Here is a 17366-nt window from a genome sequence, read left to right on the forward strand (position 1 = left end):
CACGAATATATCATATTTAAATTGTTGACCTCTTTGGTGTATGAAATCAGTTTCTTAGAAATATACTTCACTTATGATAATGGTTTTGTCTGACCGTAGTGCACGCTGGGACTTTTCATCAACCAATGAGAGCTCTGCTTGGCGCGCCTTTCAAAGCAGCGGCCATTTTGTACAAAAATGTGTGAGAATTTGGTTGTCTGAATTCCTTTGTTTTACTCATCAGTGGGATGAGCTTGTTGTTATGAGTCTAACAAATTTCTATTCTATGACGAAAAGAACGCATACGCGACGTCAAAAGACGCCCAAGTCCCGCAGAAAACGGTCGGCGATCGATGGTAAGTTATGTTTTTCATGGGCCATGATGGATGTTTGGCGCGCAACCGCTTTTAAAAAACCATTTTGTTCAGCTGTCATAGCATGTAGCAGTGTTTAAAATCGACGTCGTGTTTTGTATAAATGTATCTGTCAAACTAGACTAGAGATTTGTCCGTTAATGTAGGGGGAAAATACGTAGTACGGTACCCGTGACATATATAAGAAGAACATGCCCTTTGCATGGTGTTATCAGCTAGGGGCGTTACTCAAATTGCCCCCCCCCCCCCTCGTCGAAAATATGGACAAATTGGGTTTGTCTATTGTCTCCCTATTCTGTGTACATAATTTTTGTTTTTACTGTTTCTGCAACTCAGTTCCGAATTTAAAGTCTAGGATACAGACAGTTACATGTATCAGAATGTTTTGGCACCTGACAGTTTGGCCCCAGACCTAGGAAATAATGTAGTGACTCTTGGCATACTAACCTTGACCTAACACGGTGCCCAACCTGAGACAGGATATTCTAATACACACTTCTGCATCCTTGAGACGTATAACATGTTTGACAAAGGCCACAGCTCATGGTGTTACCCTTGTCATATGTATTTATATGCTAATTTTGCCCTGCAGGTGACAGGTCTCCCCTGCACCCCCGGTCTCCAGGCGACATGTTGGGAAGCCAGGTCATGGCGCTGTCTCAGAGTGAGTCTGAACCTGAGGTGAGATGGGACAACAACTCCCCCTCCCCACGGCGCATCATGCAACTCAGTAAGTACAGTACTGCTGCCCTCATCAGGTCATTATGTCATGTGAATGTCATCTATCAGTATCATAGTATCAACATACATAATGTTGGCACTAGAGGAGCAGCTGCTTTGTTCCCCAAAATTGAAAAAAATTATACAATTTTAATCTAAGGAAAGTTTCAAGCCATTGGAAACCTGAGTGTCTGAGATGGAGAATTTTAGGATGGTACATATTAACATGTAATGTCAGGTGACTCAGGTCTGTTAGGATTTCTTGAAATAAGATTAAAGAAAACTCATGTGTTTGTGGGAGGAAATGTCATTGGCAGAAAGGCCTGGCATTGCTCTACCAATGTACTTGTAAGGATATTGTTCCTTGTTGTTAAAAGAGTTTTCTGTCCATGTACGTACAGCACGACTAAAGCCAAATGGACCAGGTGCAGACTTGTCAGACATCGTGAAGAGGCTGGCATGTGGGGTGAGTACAAGTACAACTTACTTCTTTATAACAAGGCTAAAACACAAATGTAACTGGTAAGTGCGTCATTTCTACCCCAGAGATATTGCTGACACAAATGCATTTGTGCCATTCTGATTCTTTCCAGGATGATGAGATCTCCCCCTCCCCACCTCTGCTGGGACTGTGGATGGACAAAACTGGACCCAGCTGTGTCCAGAGGCAGATAGTCAGCCCTGTAAGGCCTCCTGTCAGAAAAACAAGGTCAGTGCTACATGACACATGTGTAAATTCTAGTAGCAGTTGGTCAGGACAATATCAATTGGTGTAATCACTTTAGCATGTTTTCATTGATAAAGGACGGTTTGGTTATTCAAACCAGTAGGGTTTAGAAATGACTTTTTTCATTCATACCCAGATCAGGATGTGATAAAGTACTAAAACATGTTTGTGGATGCATTTCTGATATACTATCAATTTGTAACTCTAAAATAAAATAGGGAATTAAAAAAAAAAACTGTATCCTGTAGAAAAATATTGTAGAGATATCCAGTGCCCTATCAAATATGGAAGATTAAACTGCAAGGTGCAGTGTTGCAAGTAACACTACAAACTTCATGATGTATCCAATTGAATAACAAATTGAAATGTGGAGCTTTCAACATGATGCATTTGAAGACATCCAGTGTTTCATACTTTTGTACCAATTTCTCATTAGGTGAACTAAGCTGTACTAACTGAAATATTGTATTACCTCCGTGTAGGAGGAGACGTGTGGGAGGGCTGACAGCGGAGGCAGAGCAGGAGCTGCGCAGGTTGGCTGCAGGGCTGAACAACCCGGTCAGGAACAGATATGGTGAGATGTGCTAGTAAAACATACCCTAAATGTTGCTCAAGAGCTCAATAGTTTTTGAGACATTTTATCTACATTGAAAGATGTGGTAAGAAGTTGCATTGATGTGATGTCATCACAGCATGACAGTGACATGTATTCTAACAGCATTTCTTTATGTTGTGTGTAGAAAATGGCGACAAGGAGGAACCACCAAAGCCATCTGCGTCCTGTAGCACAGCAGACGGTGTCCCCATGTCACAGAGGATCTCCCAGCATTCTTCTGAAGGAGGCGACATCCCAGAGTCCTTCACTCTGTTTGACGAGCCCACCCAGCACACAGACACCTCCAGCCAGAGATCGGAGACCAGGCTGTCCCCGGCTTCAACAAAAGTTACAGAAATGGATAAGGACGTAGAGCAAAGCGATGCTAACACAGAAGACAGCCTGCTTGCGCTCTGGGAGGATGACGACCTTTTCGAAAACGACTCCTTTGTCAGAATTGCCACCCAGTTTCCCACCGGTGCAGAGCCGGATTTCAAGAGCCCGCCCCGGTCAAGCAAGAGGAAGAGCCTGGCAACAAGTACTCCACTACCTACCAAACATGCTAGGTATGACACTGCTGCAAGAGAGACGTCACAAGCCGCAATAGGACAAGAAAGGAGGTCTGCAGGGAAAAGTTCATTGATGGAGGAAGGTGGGAAAAAGCATCATTTCGCTGCACAGATAAAGGACATACCTGTTAGTGGGAAAAACGTATACCCACAAAGTCAGAGAGTACAACATGGTTGTATTACAGGAATGACTCTGCTAAAGGAAAAGGCAAATGAGGAAAAGTGTGAAAGTTCTGGGCACAGAGGAATGGGATCATACAGAGGACCATCACAAGGACAGGACAACAACAAAACATCCATGGTTACAAGGTCTAACACACACAGATTTAGAAAGCCGACACAAGTAAACCAAAACAACAAGCCATACATGGACTCATCTGGCAAGTATAACTTCAAACCGTCACAGAGGCCTAGTACTAGTGGTACGAATGTGGAAGGTAAAGCACCAGGTAGACTGTACAATAGCCATAATTGGAGCACCACAAGTGGTAGCTGTAACCTTGCAACAAAGAATATTGCACATACTGTATCCAGACAAGCTGTGAAGGTCCCTGCCAGTACACCAACAAGTGTAGTGAAAGAGGTGGTTTCAAAAGACACTGAACTACTAGTACATGTATGTGACACCAGCATTCCGGATGATGTCCTGCTATCCCTAGCAGAGCCAGATGACTTTTTTGACACGTCAGGTACACTCAGTCCATCCAGTACCTTCCCAACACAGATCCTGCCATCTCCCAAGACAGCACCAGTGGCACCTCCGCCCAAGAGGTCTGACCTTTTGACAAACAAGGGGATCACACAGAACACTACTGCCATTACCACATCATCCTCTGGAACCCAGAACAAGCATCATTTTACCAAGCTGCAACCAGCAGTGACAACCCAGGCAACCTGTACCAATGCCAATACCACAACCACTAGTGCGCCAAGACACACTGAAAGGTCCAGGAGTACCTTTACAAGCAACACCACCTCAACGTCAGATAGAACTGCACATGCAAGCTTGAGTAAGAGATCTGTTAGCATACATGTAGCAGCCACAGTGCCCTCAGCATCGACATCAGTGTCAAACGGAACAACATACCCAAGTGTGGGTAGGAAAGCCATGAATGTGACAAGCACAGTGGCTTCATCAAAATCATTCAGCTCCAAGGTGCAATCGAAGCCATACATGCAGACAAGAGCAGTGTCTGCTACAGTTACAGGGTCCGTCCAAGGAACCTCACGGCCACAGAGGGGGCGAAGCATCAGTGAATGTGAGAAGTCGGTGCAGGATGGAGGTGGGCAGAAGGATGACTTCCCTTCAGGTGATGATGATGATCTGCTCCTGCAAGCTGTGCTGTCACAGGAGGGACTGCAAGGTATGTCTACATCAAACACATGTCAAAAATAGATCATAGATGCCAGCTTGTAAATACAACATGCAAACACAATAGATGATTAATACATGAACTTAGAAGAGAAGCCTTTCTATACAGTATACATGGAGCATCTGGAAGTAATGTACAAATCTGATGTAGTAGTTCAAGTACATTTGTAAACATGAGATATGAATGTACTTGGATCAGCTGATAATTGATGGTCATGTTGTAAGTCATTTACAATTTTTTGTACCTGGTAACCAAAGGTGACTCGGAATTATATAGATAAAGTGTAGATTGTTTTGTAGAGGTACAAATATTTATTCCTGTTTCAGAAACTAAGGCCATACCAATTTAATTAGTTGGTTCTCGGATATTTTCCTAAAAAAATTGAAGCGACAGGGCGAAAAAAAAAAAAAAAAAACTTGCAACAAGTCTGGGTTCAGGTCCAGGCTGGTTAGTCCAGACCTGAACCCATGGTATACGTGTGCTAGAAATAGTTATTATTAATAATCAATTAAAATTACATGCAAAATTGCATGTTGGCATAAATTTGTACAATATACATTAAATTATGTACAGTTGCTACAGTAAACAGAAATGTTCACAAAACATTCTCAAATAGACCAATATAGTATTTTTACAAAGATGCAATGACAACAACAAACATTATTTAAGTTTGCCTCTAGAAATAAAATACCATTGCTGGAAGACTTGTTTGCTCTCTGAGTTGATAAGAATCTGTCTATCCAACTTCCAAGGCTCTAAATACATTTCATGGTCAACTGGTGCAAATTGGAAACAAAATTACAAATACTTCCACTCCCCAAAAATACATGAACAAGCCAAAGTACTTTTTTTGTTACATGTACAATTATTTGTTGACAAATAATTAAGATGCAGTTTGATTAAACTTCCTTAGAAAAACCTAATGTTACATGCAATCACTGAAATCAGCACTGAAATGGTACTACATGTATCTAGCCAAATCTGCAGTTCCACTAGAAACAGCGTGGGGGCGCTTTTTTGACTTGCAGGGTCAAAACAAAGCTGAAGAAGAAAGATGGCCGCCCGGGAAAATGTCCGACTTCATTTTCATCTCCATTTGGAAGGCTTTGGGCATTTCAGGCATATCAAAACATGTTGGTTATGGAGGTACAAGAGTGAAAAAGTATTGGTGATTTATTGAGTTGTTTGTTTGGGTGCCGATTTCTGTGTTTCAATTGAAAATTTGCATGTGAAAGTGTGTGTGAGAGAGAGCACATGCTCAGCTGAACTTCTGGTTCTGCTACGTTATGTTATGCCCATGTGTATCTCATTTTACGATGATTTATTTGTTCCTAAATATACTTTGCAACAAAAAAGATATGAATCAATTTGTAACAAAGGACTTGGGGTGAGAAAAAGTAAATGCACTGGTACTTTCCAGACGTTCTGTTTCTCTAACGGAACCAAAGTTTTGCAGCACGATTTTTTTACTGAACGGAATTTTTTTTTTTTTTTAAATTGGGAAAATTTGAAGCGGCGATTCCGAGAACCAACTAATTAAATTGGTGTGGCCTAATGAGCTTTATTCCATGTATCAGATGGAGCCAGACCCCTCCCACCCGTGGCGGAGGACCCTCCCACCCAGTGCTCACCTGAAGAGATTGAGCGTAAGAAGCAGCAGGCCCTGGAGCGACGGAAGAAGAAGCTTCAGCTGGGGACACAGGTCCAGCCTCCCAGGAGGAACCCGGCCTCCAGCAGGCTACAGAGGAGTAAGAGCTGTAACGTTCTGACAAGCCGTGGTGGTGCCCAGAATACAAGCAGGAATGGCCCTTCAATGTCACAGAGGAACACTAGAAGATAGGCACAGAATGTTACGGATATGTATTGTGGAACAGCAGAAAGGGGTTATAATCCTATTGGGATTGTAACTTGTGCCCAGTATCTCATGGAGAATGCAAAGAGGTACATATGCCATTGCAACATTTAAAAAAAGACAGAGAACACAACAAGGCTATGGGTTAAGATAGCCATGCCATAAGTCTGTTCTCAGCTTATGTTGGAAGAACTCAGTGTACATTTCACTTTTCTAACTCTTCCAAGCTTTTACACTTATGGTACAAGGACTACTGCTCTCCAACAAAGTTGAATTTTAGCCTAGCTTCAGAAAAAATAAACGATCAGACACACATTCGCAATTGTGCAAAATGATTATTTATTGCAATCCTCAATTTGAGTATGTTATTCAACACTGTTGGTCAATAGTCTAAATATGCCTCGTTATAACATGTTCTGTATAGTTCTGTATTCTACACAGGAATCAGGGCAGATATGGAATAAGGTAATTGCAATACCCAGTATTTGATCAAACTGTTGCCGTAGACATAATTGAGCAATAAGATGATGAGGTCATTTTATCCTTTGGCGTCCTAATGAATTACATCAATTTACAATGAGAAAAAAGTGTGAGATGATGTACCTACTGTATGTTGTACTGGTTGTCTGAAGAAGACAATGAAATACTAGTAGTCTTACTGTGTTTGTTTTAATTTGCCAGTTTTCTGTAAACCATTTACAGTTTCAATTTATTTTCATCGAAATAGCCTTAAGCGAAGACAAGTATACTAGTAGTTAATTTCTTGCAGACTGTAGAGTTATGGACTTATGGTGTCCTCTTTCATTTGAAAAAGTGCTTTATATGCTTGCTATCTGTTCCCTAACCATACTCTTATTGGTACTACATGTAGATGCTCATTATGTAAAGAGTTTTATTGTCAGCTTGTAGCAAAATGGGATTTGGATGAGTGATGCAAGGAAAGAAAACATTTTCATGGCTCTTGAATGTCAGTGATCAGTATGGATAGGAAGCTGAGTTTCCTAATTTTGCAAGATGAAGAGTTTATTTCACTTTTTTCTGTCCAAATGATAGGCTGTGTATATTGAATGTAATCTTTAGTACATTTCTTTATGTTGTACCTCACTCCCTTACACATGTACTGTCTGTGTAGTAGAGTGTACAAAATGAAATGTACAATAATGTTGCTCTAGGTAGTAGTGATGGTATTATATATATATATATTGTCAAGTCAATGCAATAAACATCATGAACCAAGTCATCTGCAGTTCATGTGTATTCATCAATTGTGCTACCTTATCTGCCATGGTCTCCTTGTCCTATGATGGAGGAGAAAAATAGACCAGAAGGTTAGGGAGAGGGACTTTGTTACTGTATTATAGCAAACAGTACTTGATTAGATTTTAGCAACGTAGAACATTTGAATGCATTTTGAGCTTCTTTCAGAAGATCAAACGGTAAAGGAAATAAGTTAGGAATATTTACAATCAAGAGGAAGTCGCATCAAAGGTAAAATCAAGATGAGCCATGCCTCTAAAAGCATTCCTCTATTGTTAACTAGTCTGGAATACAGTATACAGCTATTGTTGATAGGGTAGAGACCATTGGCAGCGCACTAAAGCTGATAAGACTGGCGTTCCCTCCCTCTTGCCTTTTGGTAGAGTCTGTCCAGACTATTTTGAATAGCTCACTGTCCGTGTGACCGTTGGTAAACATGACCTTCGCGTTCTGCCCTGCCCGTTCAGTACTTGAGCACGGCCGCGTGCAGTATGGACAGTCCTGCCGACTTCTCCACCAGCCACCCGGGACCCGCTGATGGCGGCAGCAATGGGGACGGTAAGTATTCCGACAGGTCAGGCTGACATAGAACCTGCCTACTCTCCAAGCTGAGGTTAGGCTCCTGCTGTTTTTTTTACAAAAAAATGTCCGTGAGACATTGACAAAACGGTACAAAATAGAAAGCCCGCTAAAACACCTAAAAACGTTTTTAAAAAAGCCGGAGTCTAACTCTTCTTGGAGAGTAGGCAGGTTCCATGTTATGTTCACACGGACAATACCACTTAATGAACGATGTGGTAGATACAATAATATAATACAGTCAACTCGCTTTTATTGTACTACAAGTATGTTGGCTCTAGCATTCTTCGGAGAGGAAAAGTACGCAAACTCATTTTTAAGAATGAACACGGAATTGGTTCGAATTCGGAATATTATAATATGCTTCCAGTCAAGTACTATACTATCATATAGTTGCATCTATCACATCTTGTCAAAATGCTACACATTGTTCATTGTGAATGACAAGATCTAGAGTCTGTGCAAAGCTACTTTGGTAATTGATAAATTATGAATGAGTGTTGGACCTGTTAGTGCTGGCGCTCAACTTTTAGATGCACATTTAATAGTTAGCATCAATAGATATTTCAAACGAATTGCCGCATGATGCACCAAGGTTGCATCGCTGCTGCTTCAGTAACAGTAGGAAGACTTTTGACGCTTGGGCCTTTTCAAGTGAACAAACAGCCCTTTTCAGACGGGTATGAAGCTTCTGTGCCAGCCGCGTCTCCCTGGGAACCGGAGAAGGAGGACAAACTCGTCTCCTCACCGGAAGAAGACGACGACTACGCCGAGCTTGGTGATCAGCAGGCGGAAGAAAACACGTACGAGACTCCCTCGCCGACCAGCGCCGTCCCGGAGACCGGGGGTACAGAGAGGAGTTCAAGGCCTGTCCGCATACTGAGCTACCGTCTGGGTGGACTGGGGAGGCGGCGCCACAAGGACAACGGCGACCTTCATGGGCTCCTCTGGAAGGCTGCCATCGTCATTTCCATCGGCTGTAACGTCTGTGTCATCAGTCTCTTCCTGCATGACAAGGGTAGGTCATGAGAATGCTCTATTCATGTCACGATGTTCTTCTTTTCAGAATCCGGAAGGTTTAATTTGTAGAGGGGAAGCTCACTACAACAGGTTCAAAAGCGGCACTAATTCTTTTTCCATTTACCTGATGCGAACTTCCTCTTCTTCTTACCGTAGTAAAAAGTAGCAATGTAACGTTTGCGTTTTCAATACATCGTCAACCTGCTTGGACATATTTCCCGAAAGGACTCAAAAGGGTTTGCATCAATTTTAATTTCAGCGATTTCATCAACACCAGTGGATACCAACCGTGTCCCCTTATTTTCGGACGGATTGTCAGACACACACACAGGGGGCAGCGCAGGCGGTATCTACTATGATGAAGACTCGCAGCAACGGCGTCTGTCCAACAACACGAAGGGCGAAGGTGAGAGTTCTTACTGCCAAACGACAGTTTGGAGGGAGTGTTTACGTCTGTTGTTTCCTTTTGATAAAATATTTGTAGAAGGGTTCACATGTTTAGAGAGGTCTGGCGTTTGTTCCGCTTGTTGATTGATTTTATTAGACTTTGCTGGATAAACTTAAGGTCATCAAGCAGTTGATAAAATGCCAAGATATGTAGATGTTAGTCAACCAGCAAATAAACTTTTTTTCTTTGCTGGGTCGAGTGATTGAAGCAACTGTGTTGTTAGTTGGAACTTGATTGCAATAAATTCAATGCATTGCTTTTCGCAACTAAAACCGTTAAGAATCTTTTCGATATTGCTTCGACTACAAATGTGATTTTCTTTCCTCTAAAAAGTCATTTCTCTTTTTGACTGACAAGGTACAGACAGTTCAGCTTCCAAGTTTTTACCCGTGGTTGTCCCCGTGAAACATGCCAAGGACAGGCCTGTAACAGTGTCAACAACTGCTGCGTTTCCTTCTGGAGACCAAGGTATGAGAAGTGATTGCTTCAACATAGCATGCTATCTAAAAACACTCACAAACCCTAGTATGAGAGGCGTGAAACATGAAGTAAAAACGGCATCTGCAGTTTGAAAAAGTCTCTATGCCATCAATGAATACGATAATGTGGTTATTCTTTTCGTCAAAACATCCATCAGTTCGTCTTAGCCATATATCTAGAATCCGAAAACTTTTATTAGAGTCATATTCACTCAGGACCCTGCCATCTTAACGGCAACTTGTGAAAGTCATGTGCGTTGTACTGCACCACATCATGTTTTCTTTACCAGATCAAGACCGCATCCGCCATAAATATTGGTTCTGTGTGTGTTTTCTGTCCTACTGCCATGACGTTGTAGCAGGTACCAAGCCTCTGGATTGCCTGGACATCCGCATGACCAGCTCGGGCTGGCTCCCCAGCAGTGTTTACCTGGTGCACCCGCGGGACGGACTGGGGCCCATCATGGTGTACTGTGACATGGCCACGGACGGGGGAGGGTGGACGGTGAGCCGACAAAGTTTTCCTAACTCTCAGCCTAGCATTCCGTTTCTTATGCTGCCTTAATCTGATTTTTATACCCTGGTTGTCCTGCTTAGCTTGTCTGGTCGCTCTGGCCAGAGCCTCGCACACTGCCACACTTACTTCGTAGACTTGTTTGGCCTTATCTTACCACCTTAAGATAGAAATGACATTTGGGCTTAATCGCTGAGGCAAATGTTACAGTTGATATGCTATGTTACCTACTTATTTATCCTCCGTCCTTGGTAAGACATACGGCCATGACTATGTATTACCCTGTATTCAGATGCTTGATAAAGATGTGTTACAGAACTTGTTTCTTTGTTTGTTTGAAATTTGAATATATCGATATTTAAATTCAGGTGATCCAGAAACGGTACGACGGCTCAGTCGACTTCTCCCGAAGCTGGGACGAGTACAAGCGAGGATTCCCGACTTACCTGAGCGGAGAGTTCTGGCTGGGTAACGACAATATCCACCGGTTGACTATGCAGGTGTGTCCTGTAGGGTTGGGAAGGAAAGACAGGCCAGCTCAGATCCATAGTTTTGGGTATACCCGTTATACCTGTTGGTATTGGTTTCACGTCATTCATTTGGAGATAAAATCATTTGTCGCACGACCGGTCATCGTTTTCTCGTGTAAATCAGGTCCCGGTTTCCAACTCTTGTGTTTCAGGATAGCTGTGAGCTCCGAGTGGACATGGAGTCATTTGATGACGACATCCGGTATGCTGTGTACGATCATTTCTCTGTCGGGAGCGAGGAGGAACTCTACAAGCTCACTGTAGCTGGCTTCAGCGGCAACGTGACAGGTAAGACCATTGGTGTAACTTTGCTATTTCTCTTCAGAAATCTTTTAGAGAAGGGGACACTTCCGTGCCATTCCAGCCATAGGCGTAACCGCCTGGTGTTCGTCTATGGTTTTGTTCCGATCTCAATTCGTCACTTCGCTTCTTTCCCCCCTTTCCTGCTTATCTATTCATTCTTCAACATATCTATATTCATATGAAAGTCATTTATGTTGCCATCTATAAATATCGTGACGTTCCTGATTCGCCAGGCGACTCCCTCGGGAAGCATGACGGGTCTCCCTTCGCCACCGTGGACCATGACTCCGAGTGGGGGTGTGCGCAGGCGTACCGGGGCGGGTGGTGGTACTACCGGTGCCACTCCGCCAGTCTGAACGGACAGTACCAGCGGGGCTACCACTCCACCTGGGCGGACGGCATCCACTGGGACCTGTGGACCGGCATGAACCACTCCCTCCGCCGCACAGAGATGAAAATACGGCCACACAGACGTTAATAGGCAACTGTTACACGCCTAACCATTTTAGATTGGCTATTCCAAAATTCCTGTGTATGTCACCATTTCACTCCATTCATGCCCTACATATTTCCCACAAGACAGAAACTAAAGTTGATCATCATATTGCAATTGGCTTTCTGCCAGGTTAGTCGATTCTGACTTCGTCCGTATCCAAGAGATGGTACCATCTCATTGGGGAGTTATGATTATTAGTATCGGACGGACGTCGCACGAGCCCCGACCAGTTTGTGACGGGGCAGATTTTCAGCGAAAAATACGGTCGACGCTCGGGTGATTTTGAAATTCGGCTGGCGTTCGCTTGAATTGTGACGCAGTCTTAACAGTACTCCTGTAGTGAATGTACAATTTGCACCCGTGGTGAAGTGATAACTGTGCGTCTTGTATGAGACTGAACTGACAGGCAGTAGTAAGCCGACACGTACACGTGACTTAAGGCTGAATGGATTATTGTACATTCACCACCTATCGGGCTATATACAGGTATACAAATGAGACTAATACTGACAAAACATTAAACGGATTAATTCGTCACACATTACAAACTACCCCGAAACTATCCCGTAACTCTACTTGGTCTCTATATACTGTGTGGTCTTATGTATAGATCCTGGTAGCACATAGTCAACAGACAAACAAAATGATACCTCAGTCCACTGTGGTGATAACCTGTTCCATTAAGGGAATATAAAGAGGTTCTCGCACACAACAGCAGGATCAGTCCTTAGATCCAGATACAATCTAAAACAGAATAATTACTTCATCCATGATACCAAGGACACGACGGCATATTTCCGATCGGAAATTGGCAGCCGGGGACATCTTAACGCGATAACTCTAACAATTGTCCGGGACTATCCATACTTAAACTTTTCACTTGGTTGTAATTTTCGCTTGAACAGCATACTGACCTTAGAATATGCTAAAAAAAATGAAACGTGAATCATAACGTGATCACGGTCATTGTCAGTTACATGTTGTTTCTAATATGTGAACGATATAATCAATCAATTCATTTCTCGTGCAACACGGTGCAATCCTGTATTACATTTGACAATAAGGTTATGTTTTCAGCAGCTTTCGTGTGTCTGTAAGTGTGTGTGTGTGTCTGTGCATGTGTTCATGAATGAAGAATGCGTGGACGGATTGTCTTAATACTTGGTTTGTTAGTAGGTGTTGATGAGACCTCGAAATGATTACATGTTAGTCCCTCTAGCAGCTCGCTATGATAATACAGCGGAACGACCGGTTTTACTATCTGGTGTTATGATCGAGATCAAGATATTTCTTTCGTAGATAGGCTATTTTGAGTTGCTTTTCTTGTCGAAAAGAAGTTGACTACCTAGCAACCTTCTTTGGAACTGCAGGATGCGTCTCATTTGCACACTTTGAAATCAATCAAGAAGAGTTGAATGTATTTTCATGATTTTTGTAAATTTTTGTTTACCTTAATGTAACTCTTATTATTCTAGAAATTAGGATGCCAATTTCATTCTATATTCATAATCTGCATATGTACTTTGTTTGATACTTGTTTTAGTAATTAGGATGATAAGTTTGTTTCTTCTTTTTTTCGCCATAACGTTACATTGTACCGTGTACGATCGTTGCGCAATAAAGTTCTTCTTCTTCTATGAAGGAAACAGGCTGAACATGTAACTCTAATGAAGGCCGTCGTAATGGTGCGTATGTATGCAAATTAGGACACCATCAATGCACCATGTAACAGATGCAGGGGTCCAGTGGCACCCATTTCCATTTCTGTAACCCTTGGGTCACACATTCTGTTGTTACAGCATTGGATTGTTATAAATGTGCAATATCTTCAATGCGGTTTGTATCTTTTTATTGCAGTTCGTTAAAGAATTGCATCGCTAAATGACTACCTGGTGTCAAAATGCAGCATCTGGTTGTTTGTCAGTCTCCCGCCATTTGATAAGCTTACTTCTGGATTGTCGATCCTTTCTTTTTACTCTACATTTAATTTTACAAGGTAGTGTTTTAAATAAATCTGACTATGGTGAACAATGAATATTGTTATTGTGCTGCAAATCTGAACTGACCTGAACTGATGCAATCCGTGACTTTCGTTCGTTATAAACTGATGACGAAGTATTCCTGTAATCTCCTTACATCCATGAAACGATTATTATGTCACGGAAAGGCGCGGACGAGACAGATTGTCGGTGTTAAACATAGCCTCCGTTGCAGGTCCAATAATACTTTTCTTTTCCGAAAACTAAGCGCAGTTTACAGACCGTTTGCTGTGATATGACGAGCCGCCCGTAAACGTCTACCAGCACGCAGAGCCTGGTAGCTGACTGAAACCTACGCATAGTTTTTAAAAAAGAAAAAAAACCTAGGGTCTTCAACGGGGCTAGGTTGAAATCAACTTCCATTGACGTCACCGCAACGTATGTGCTACTTTTTGGGATACTTCCGAACCATTAGCTTTCGTGTTGAACTCACTATTTAAAAACCTTATTCAGGTGTTCGTGTATGAAGAGACCTGTCTGTTGTTCTGCCACGGTGGTGAGTGCTTCAATCCGACAAGACTTCAAGAAAACAAGCTTGTTGACTGTGATTCATCAGATTCTTCCGTGAGCATCTTTGTTGCCATTGAACCCAGGGTACTAACATGTCGTTCTACCAATCGACGCGCGCGATTTTGATGGATAATGGTGAAGAAGAGGACAAACAACGCCAGAGAGAGATGCGACTGATAACTGTTCTAGTCAGCATCCTGTCTTGCATCAGCATGGTCATAGGTGAGTCTGTAGGATCTTTATTTCTTTCCCGTAGTAGTCGACCTGAAATTTGATTTGGTGTATGCAAATACTTTTAATACTAGTACATTGGACTCGGCTACATTTTCAAAGACCTCAATGTCACAATTTCTGGAAGACGATGTTGTTCCGTGATGTGTGCAGGTCTTGTGGTCCTGGCCCTGGGCCTGGTGATCCTGTCCGAGGAAGCGGGAGTCATCTCCTACCTGAGCGGCTGCAACATGACCTTCGGTGTCGCTGTGAGTCAGAAAAGCGCCACGATCCGCAGCTCAAGCATTTTCCTCCTCTCTCTTGTCTTCATCTAATTTGTCTATGTCCTGTACTTGCAATAATTGACATTTACACATCTCCACCTGTGCTGTCCCGATTCCCAGAGTTCATCTTTGAGTTCTACTTCTACCTTTTTTACATTAAAGTGTTCATCACAACAATGACATCATAGTGCAACATTTTCGGATCGTACTCAATTGTAACAACAATATTCATAGCTGTACTGAATAGCATGAAAAACTCTAATATCCATCACCTCTACACCTTATTTCCTGACGACAGATAGGTGTTGAATCAAACGTCGCTTATCACTTCGATGATGTCATATTGAACACGGTAGCCAATTAGGAGCCTGGCGCAGCGACTTGCGAAGAAAATAGGGCAAGGAGTCCAGATAGAAATAAGATGGTACCCAGTGGGTACCATCCTATTTCTATCTGGACTACCCAGGCTACCTGTGTTCACTGTGACGTCTACGAAGTTATCAGCAACGTTTGATTTAATTACCTGACAACAGGATGCAAGAGCTGGCAGTATGATCTCGGATGGTTTGATGTTCAAAGACGTTAGAAGGATGTGCACAGTGTAGATGCCTATGTTCAATGAATGACACTACATCGATTAAGAGAAAACGTTGTACTTTGGTGTCATAGGAGAATGGCTAAACAAATAGCTGTCAGCAATGGTTTAACAATTAGATAAATAAGCTTAAGGATGTTGTATACTGTACTTTCTGAATTGAGACCCTACATCATGTACGTGGAATTTAGACGTTCCCACACACTATTTATTGATCTATAATCTTTTGATGGGTCTACATTAGCCAATCCCAAAAGACAAACAGTTAAGAGGATTACCAACCTTTTACTTTTAAATCTATTTTCTCTCGGGAAAACGATTATCGGTGGGATCAATTCATTCTAAAAAAAATGGCAGTGTTGAAGAAATGTCCCCTTCAACACCGAGTAGGAACGTTGCCGTTGTCCTGTGAATTCCTATAGACAAAACAATCTTTATCAACAGTATCATTCGTGTTTTGTGCCCATCTCCAACCGTATGGCACCGAATTGTAGTATTTACTACAACCTTAAATCTTTTCTGTTCTGTCTCAGATGTTTTTGGCAGGCCTGTTTGAGATCGTCTGCGCATGCACCAGAAGAGCTACCGGCTGTATGGTAAGTTCACGTAAAAGTTGTCTTTGACTGGCCGAACCTTTTAAAGTTCACGGCTCCTTTACAAAAGATGATATGTGGAGTCCTCCTTTTTTCTTACAAGATCAAAATGATTTGTCATTGGCTTTCCTGTGTCGGATGTTTATTTATTCATTATTATCATTATTTAAACGATGAAATGCCTTTATTGTGCATTGATGTCAATATTGCTTCTCACACAAGGTTTGTCTATTGTCTAGGCGCATGAAAATTATACATTCTAAGTATGGAAAAATTTCCTTTCATAGGTTAAAGATTCGTTCCCTATGGTACACAGGTACTAAGTTGTCGATCTCTCTCCAACCTACCCCTTCCCAGATCTTCATGTTCGACATGTTCGCCGTGCTGTCCATCATCGCCGCTATCGTGGATATCGACACCATGCGTCGGTGGCTGCAGTACCCGGACGGGTCGCAGCTGCCGCTACCTGTGGCCATAGAGTACACCTGTCTGCTACTGGCTGCCATAGGGTGGGTTATCAAAGCCGTGTGTACCTGGGTACTGTGGATGAAAAGTCCCTTTTCTGCGGCCTGGATGCCAGCCTTGTTATGATTAACCCGATAAGGAAAACAAGTTGTTTTTGCATAAGGAAAACAAATTATTTTTGCCAGTGCATTCTTCTTTTTCTCTCTCACACTCTACTTCTTCTGTCAGCAGCTCCATGAATGCAGAAAGTTGTCCCTGTTCGAATACTTAAGGATGTGGTTCAAACTTTCCTTACAATTGGCTATATTAAGTCTACGTCAATGCCCCCAAAGAATCTGATCATGACTTTGTAAAGAAGAGTAAAAAAAATCACAAAATACGTTTATTACCACGGTTATTCAAAGAATGACTCCAATTGCATAAATTATGTTAACGACCTGGAAAAAAACAAGTAGGCGGAGGGGGATCTTTATAAGCGTCGTGATCAGATACCTCCTAGACCATCATTTCGCTTTTTCTCGTCTCTGCATACCGCGCAGGTTTTGCCTGACGGCCGGGAGCTGTGTGTTGGTGTGCCGCATCTCCCAGGAGCAGGAGCGACTGTTGTTTGAGGACACGTACGGCCTGGGGACGGACAAGTGAGCGACACACCAGGTGACTAGACTGGCATCTGGAAGTTTAACACGCACCGATGTGACATAGCCAGTCCACATGAGTGTTAAATCACCATGATGACATGAGATATCTGCAGCTGGACTCTGAAATGTGTTGATACCTCGGGACGATATAAAGATGTATCTATACTGTAAGAATGTAGGAATATAATACTTCATCTGATGACTTCGGGCCCCCAAG

At 42.4% G+C, this 17366-nt stretch overlaps 3 protein-coding genes across 5 annotated transcripts; all 3 read left to right on the forward strand.

The window, feature by feature from the left end:
- The first annotated feature begins 121 nt into the window (after nt 1–121).
- Nucleotides 122–7426, forward strand: LOC118411160. The gene is made up of 7 exons (XM_035813217.1): nt 122–335; nt 946–1083; nt 1475–1539; nt 1667–1782; nt 2283–2374; nt 2541–4328; nt 5915–7426. The coding sequence occupies exons 1-7, from the start codon at nt 242–244 to the stop codon at nt 6175–6177; spliced, it is 2556 nt and encodes an 851-aa protein (XP_035669110.1). The 5' UTR covers nt 122–241; the 3' UTR covers nt 6178–7426.
- Nucleotides 7427–7911: 485 nt separating this feature from the next.
- On the forward strand, nt 7912–9054 carry LOC118425771. Its single transcript, XM_035834845.1, has 2 exons — nt 7912–8004; nt 8702–9054. The coding sequence occupies exons 1-2, from the start codon at nt 7938–7940 to the stop codon at nt 9052–9054; spliced, it is 420 nt and encodes a 139-aa protein (XP_035690738.1). The 5' UTR covers nt 7912–7937.
- Nucleotides 9055–9215: 161 nt separating this feature from the next.
- On the forward strand, nt 9216–11916 carry LOC118422109 (fibrinogen C domain-containing protein 1-B-like). Of its 3 annotated transcripts, none has more exons than XM_035829640.1 (6): nt 9216–9451; nt 9851–9961; nt 10332–10477; nt 10855–10986; nt 11169–11304; nt 11553–11916. In XM_035829640.1, exons 3-6 carry the CDS (start codon nt 10367–10369, stop codon nt 11795–11797), a joined length of 624 nt encoding a protein of 207 aa, XP_035685533.1. In that variant the 5' UTR covers nt 9216–9451; nt 9851–9961; nt 10332–10366; the 3' UTR covers nt 11798–11916. The 3 variants fall into 3 exon arrangements, with proteins under 3 accessions (XP_035685533.1, XP_035685540.1, XP_035685532.1); XM_035829647.1 differs by having other exon boundaries at nt 10335–10477; XM_035829639.1 differs by lacking the exons at nt 9216–9451; nt 9851–9961 and having other exon boundaries at nt 9997–10477.
- The last annotated feature ends 5450 nt before the right edge of the window (nt 11917–17366 follow it).

This window comes from Branchiostoma floridae, chromosome 1 (genome assembly GCF_000003815.2).
Source record: "Branchiostoma floridae strain S238N-H82 chromosome 1, Bfl_VNyyK, whole genome shotgun sequence".
NCBI classification, from domain to species: Eukaryota; Metazoa; Chordata; class Leptocardii; order Amphioxiformes; family Branchiostomatidae; genus Branchiostoma; species Branchiostoma floridae.

What these genes read in the sequence shown, in the direction of transcription:
- LOC118411160 (XM_035813217.1), top strand. Translation starts at nt 242, where the DNA reads ATGAGTCTAACAAATTTCTATTCTATGACGAAAAGAACGCATACGCGA. An exon ending in TGAAGAGGCTGGCATGTGGG is followed by an intron (nt 1,540 to 1,666) that starts GTGAGTACAAGT and finishes GATTCTTTCCAG; the next exon opens with GATGATGAGATCTCCCCCTC. An exon ending in GTCACAGGAGGGACTGCAAG is followed by an intron (nt 4,329 to 5,914) that starts GTATGTCTACAT and finishes TCCATGTATCAG; the next exon opens with ATGGAGCCAGACCCCTCCCA.
- LOC118425771 (XM_035834845.1), top strand. Translation starts at nt 7,938, where the DNA reads ATGGACAGTCCTGCCGACTTCTCCACCAGCCACCCGGGACCCGCTGAT. An exon ending in TGGCGGCAGCAATGGGGACG is followed by an intron (nt 8,005 to 8,701) that starts GTAAGTATTCCG and finishes AGCCCTTTTCAG; the next exon opens with ACGGGTATGAAGCTTCTGTG.
- LOC118422109 (XM_035829639.1), top strand. Translation starts at nt 10,223, where the DNA reads ATGTGCGTTGTACTGCACCACATCATGTTTTCTTTACCAGATCAAGAC. An exon ending in TCCACCGGTTGACTATGCAG is followed by an intron (nt 10,987 to 11,168) that starts GTGTGTCCTGTA and finishes CTTGTGTTTCAG; the next exon opens with GATAGCTGTGAGCTCCGAGT. An exon ending in CTTCAGCGGCAACGTGACAG is followed by an intron (nt 11,305 to 11,552) that starts GTAAGACCATTG and finishes CTGATTCGCCAG; the next exon opens with GCGACTCCCTCGGGAAGCAT.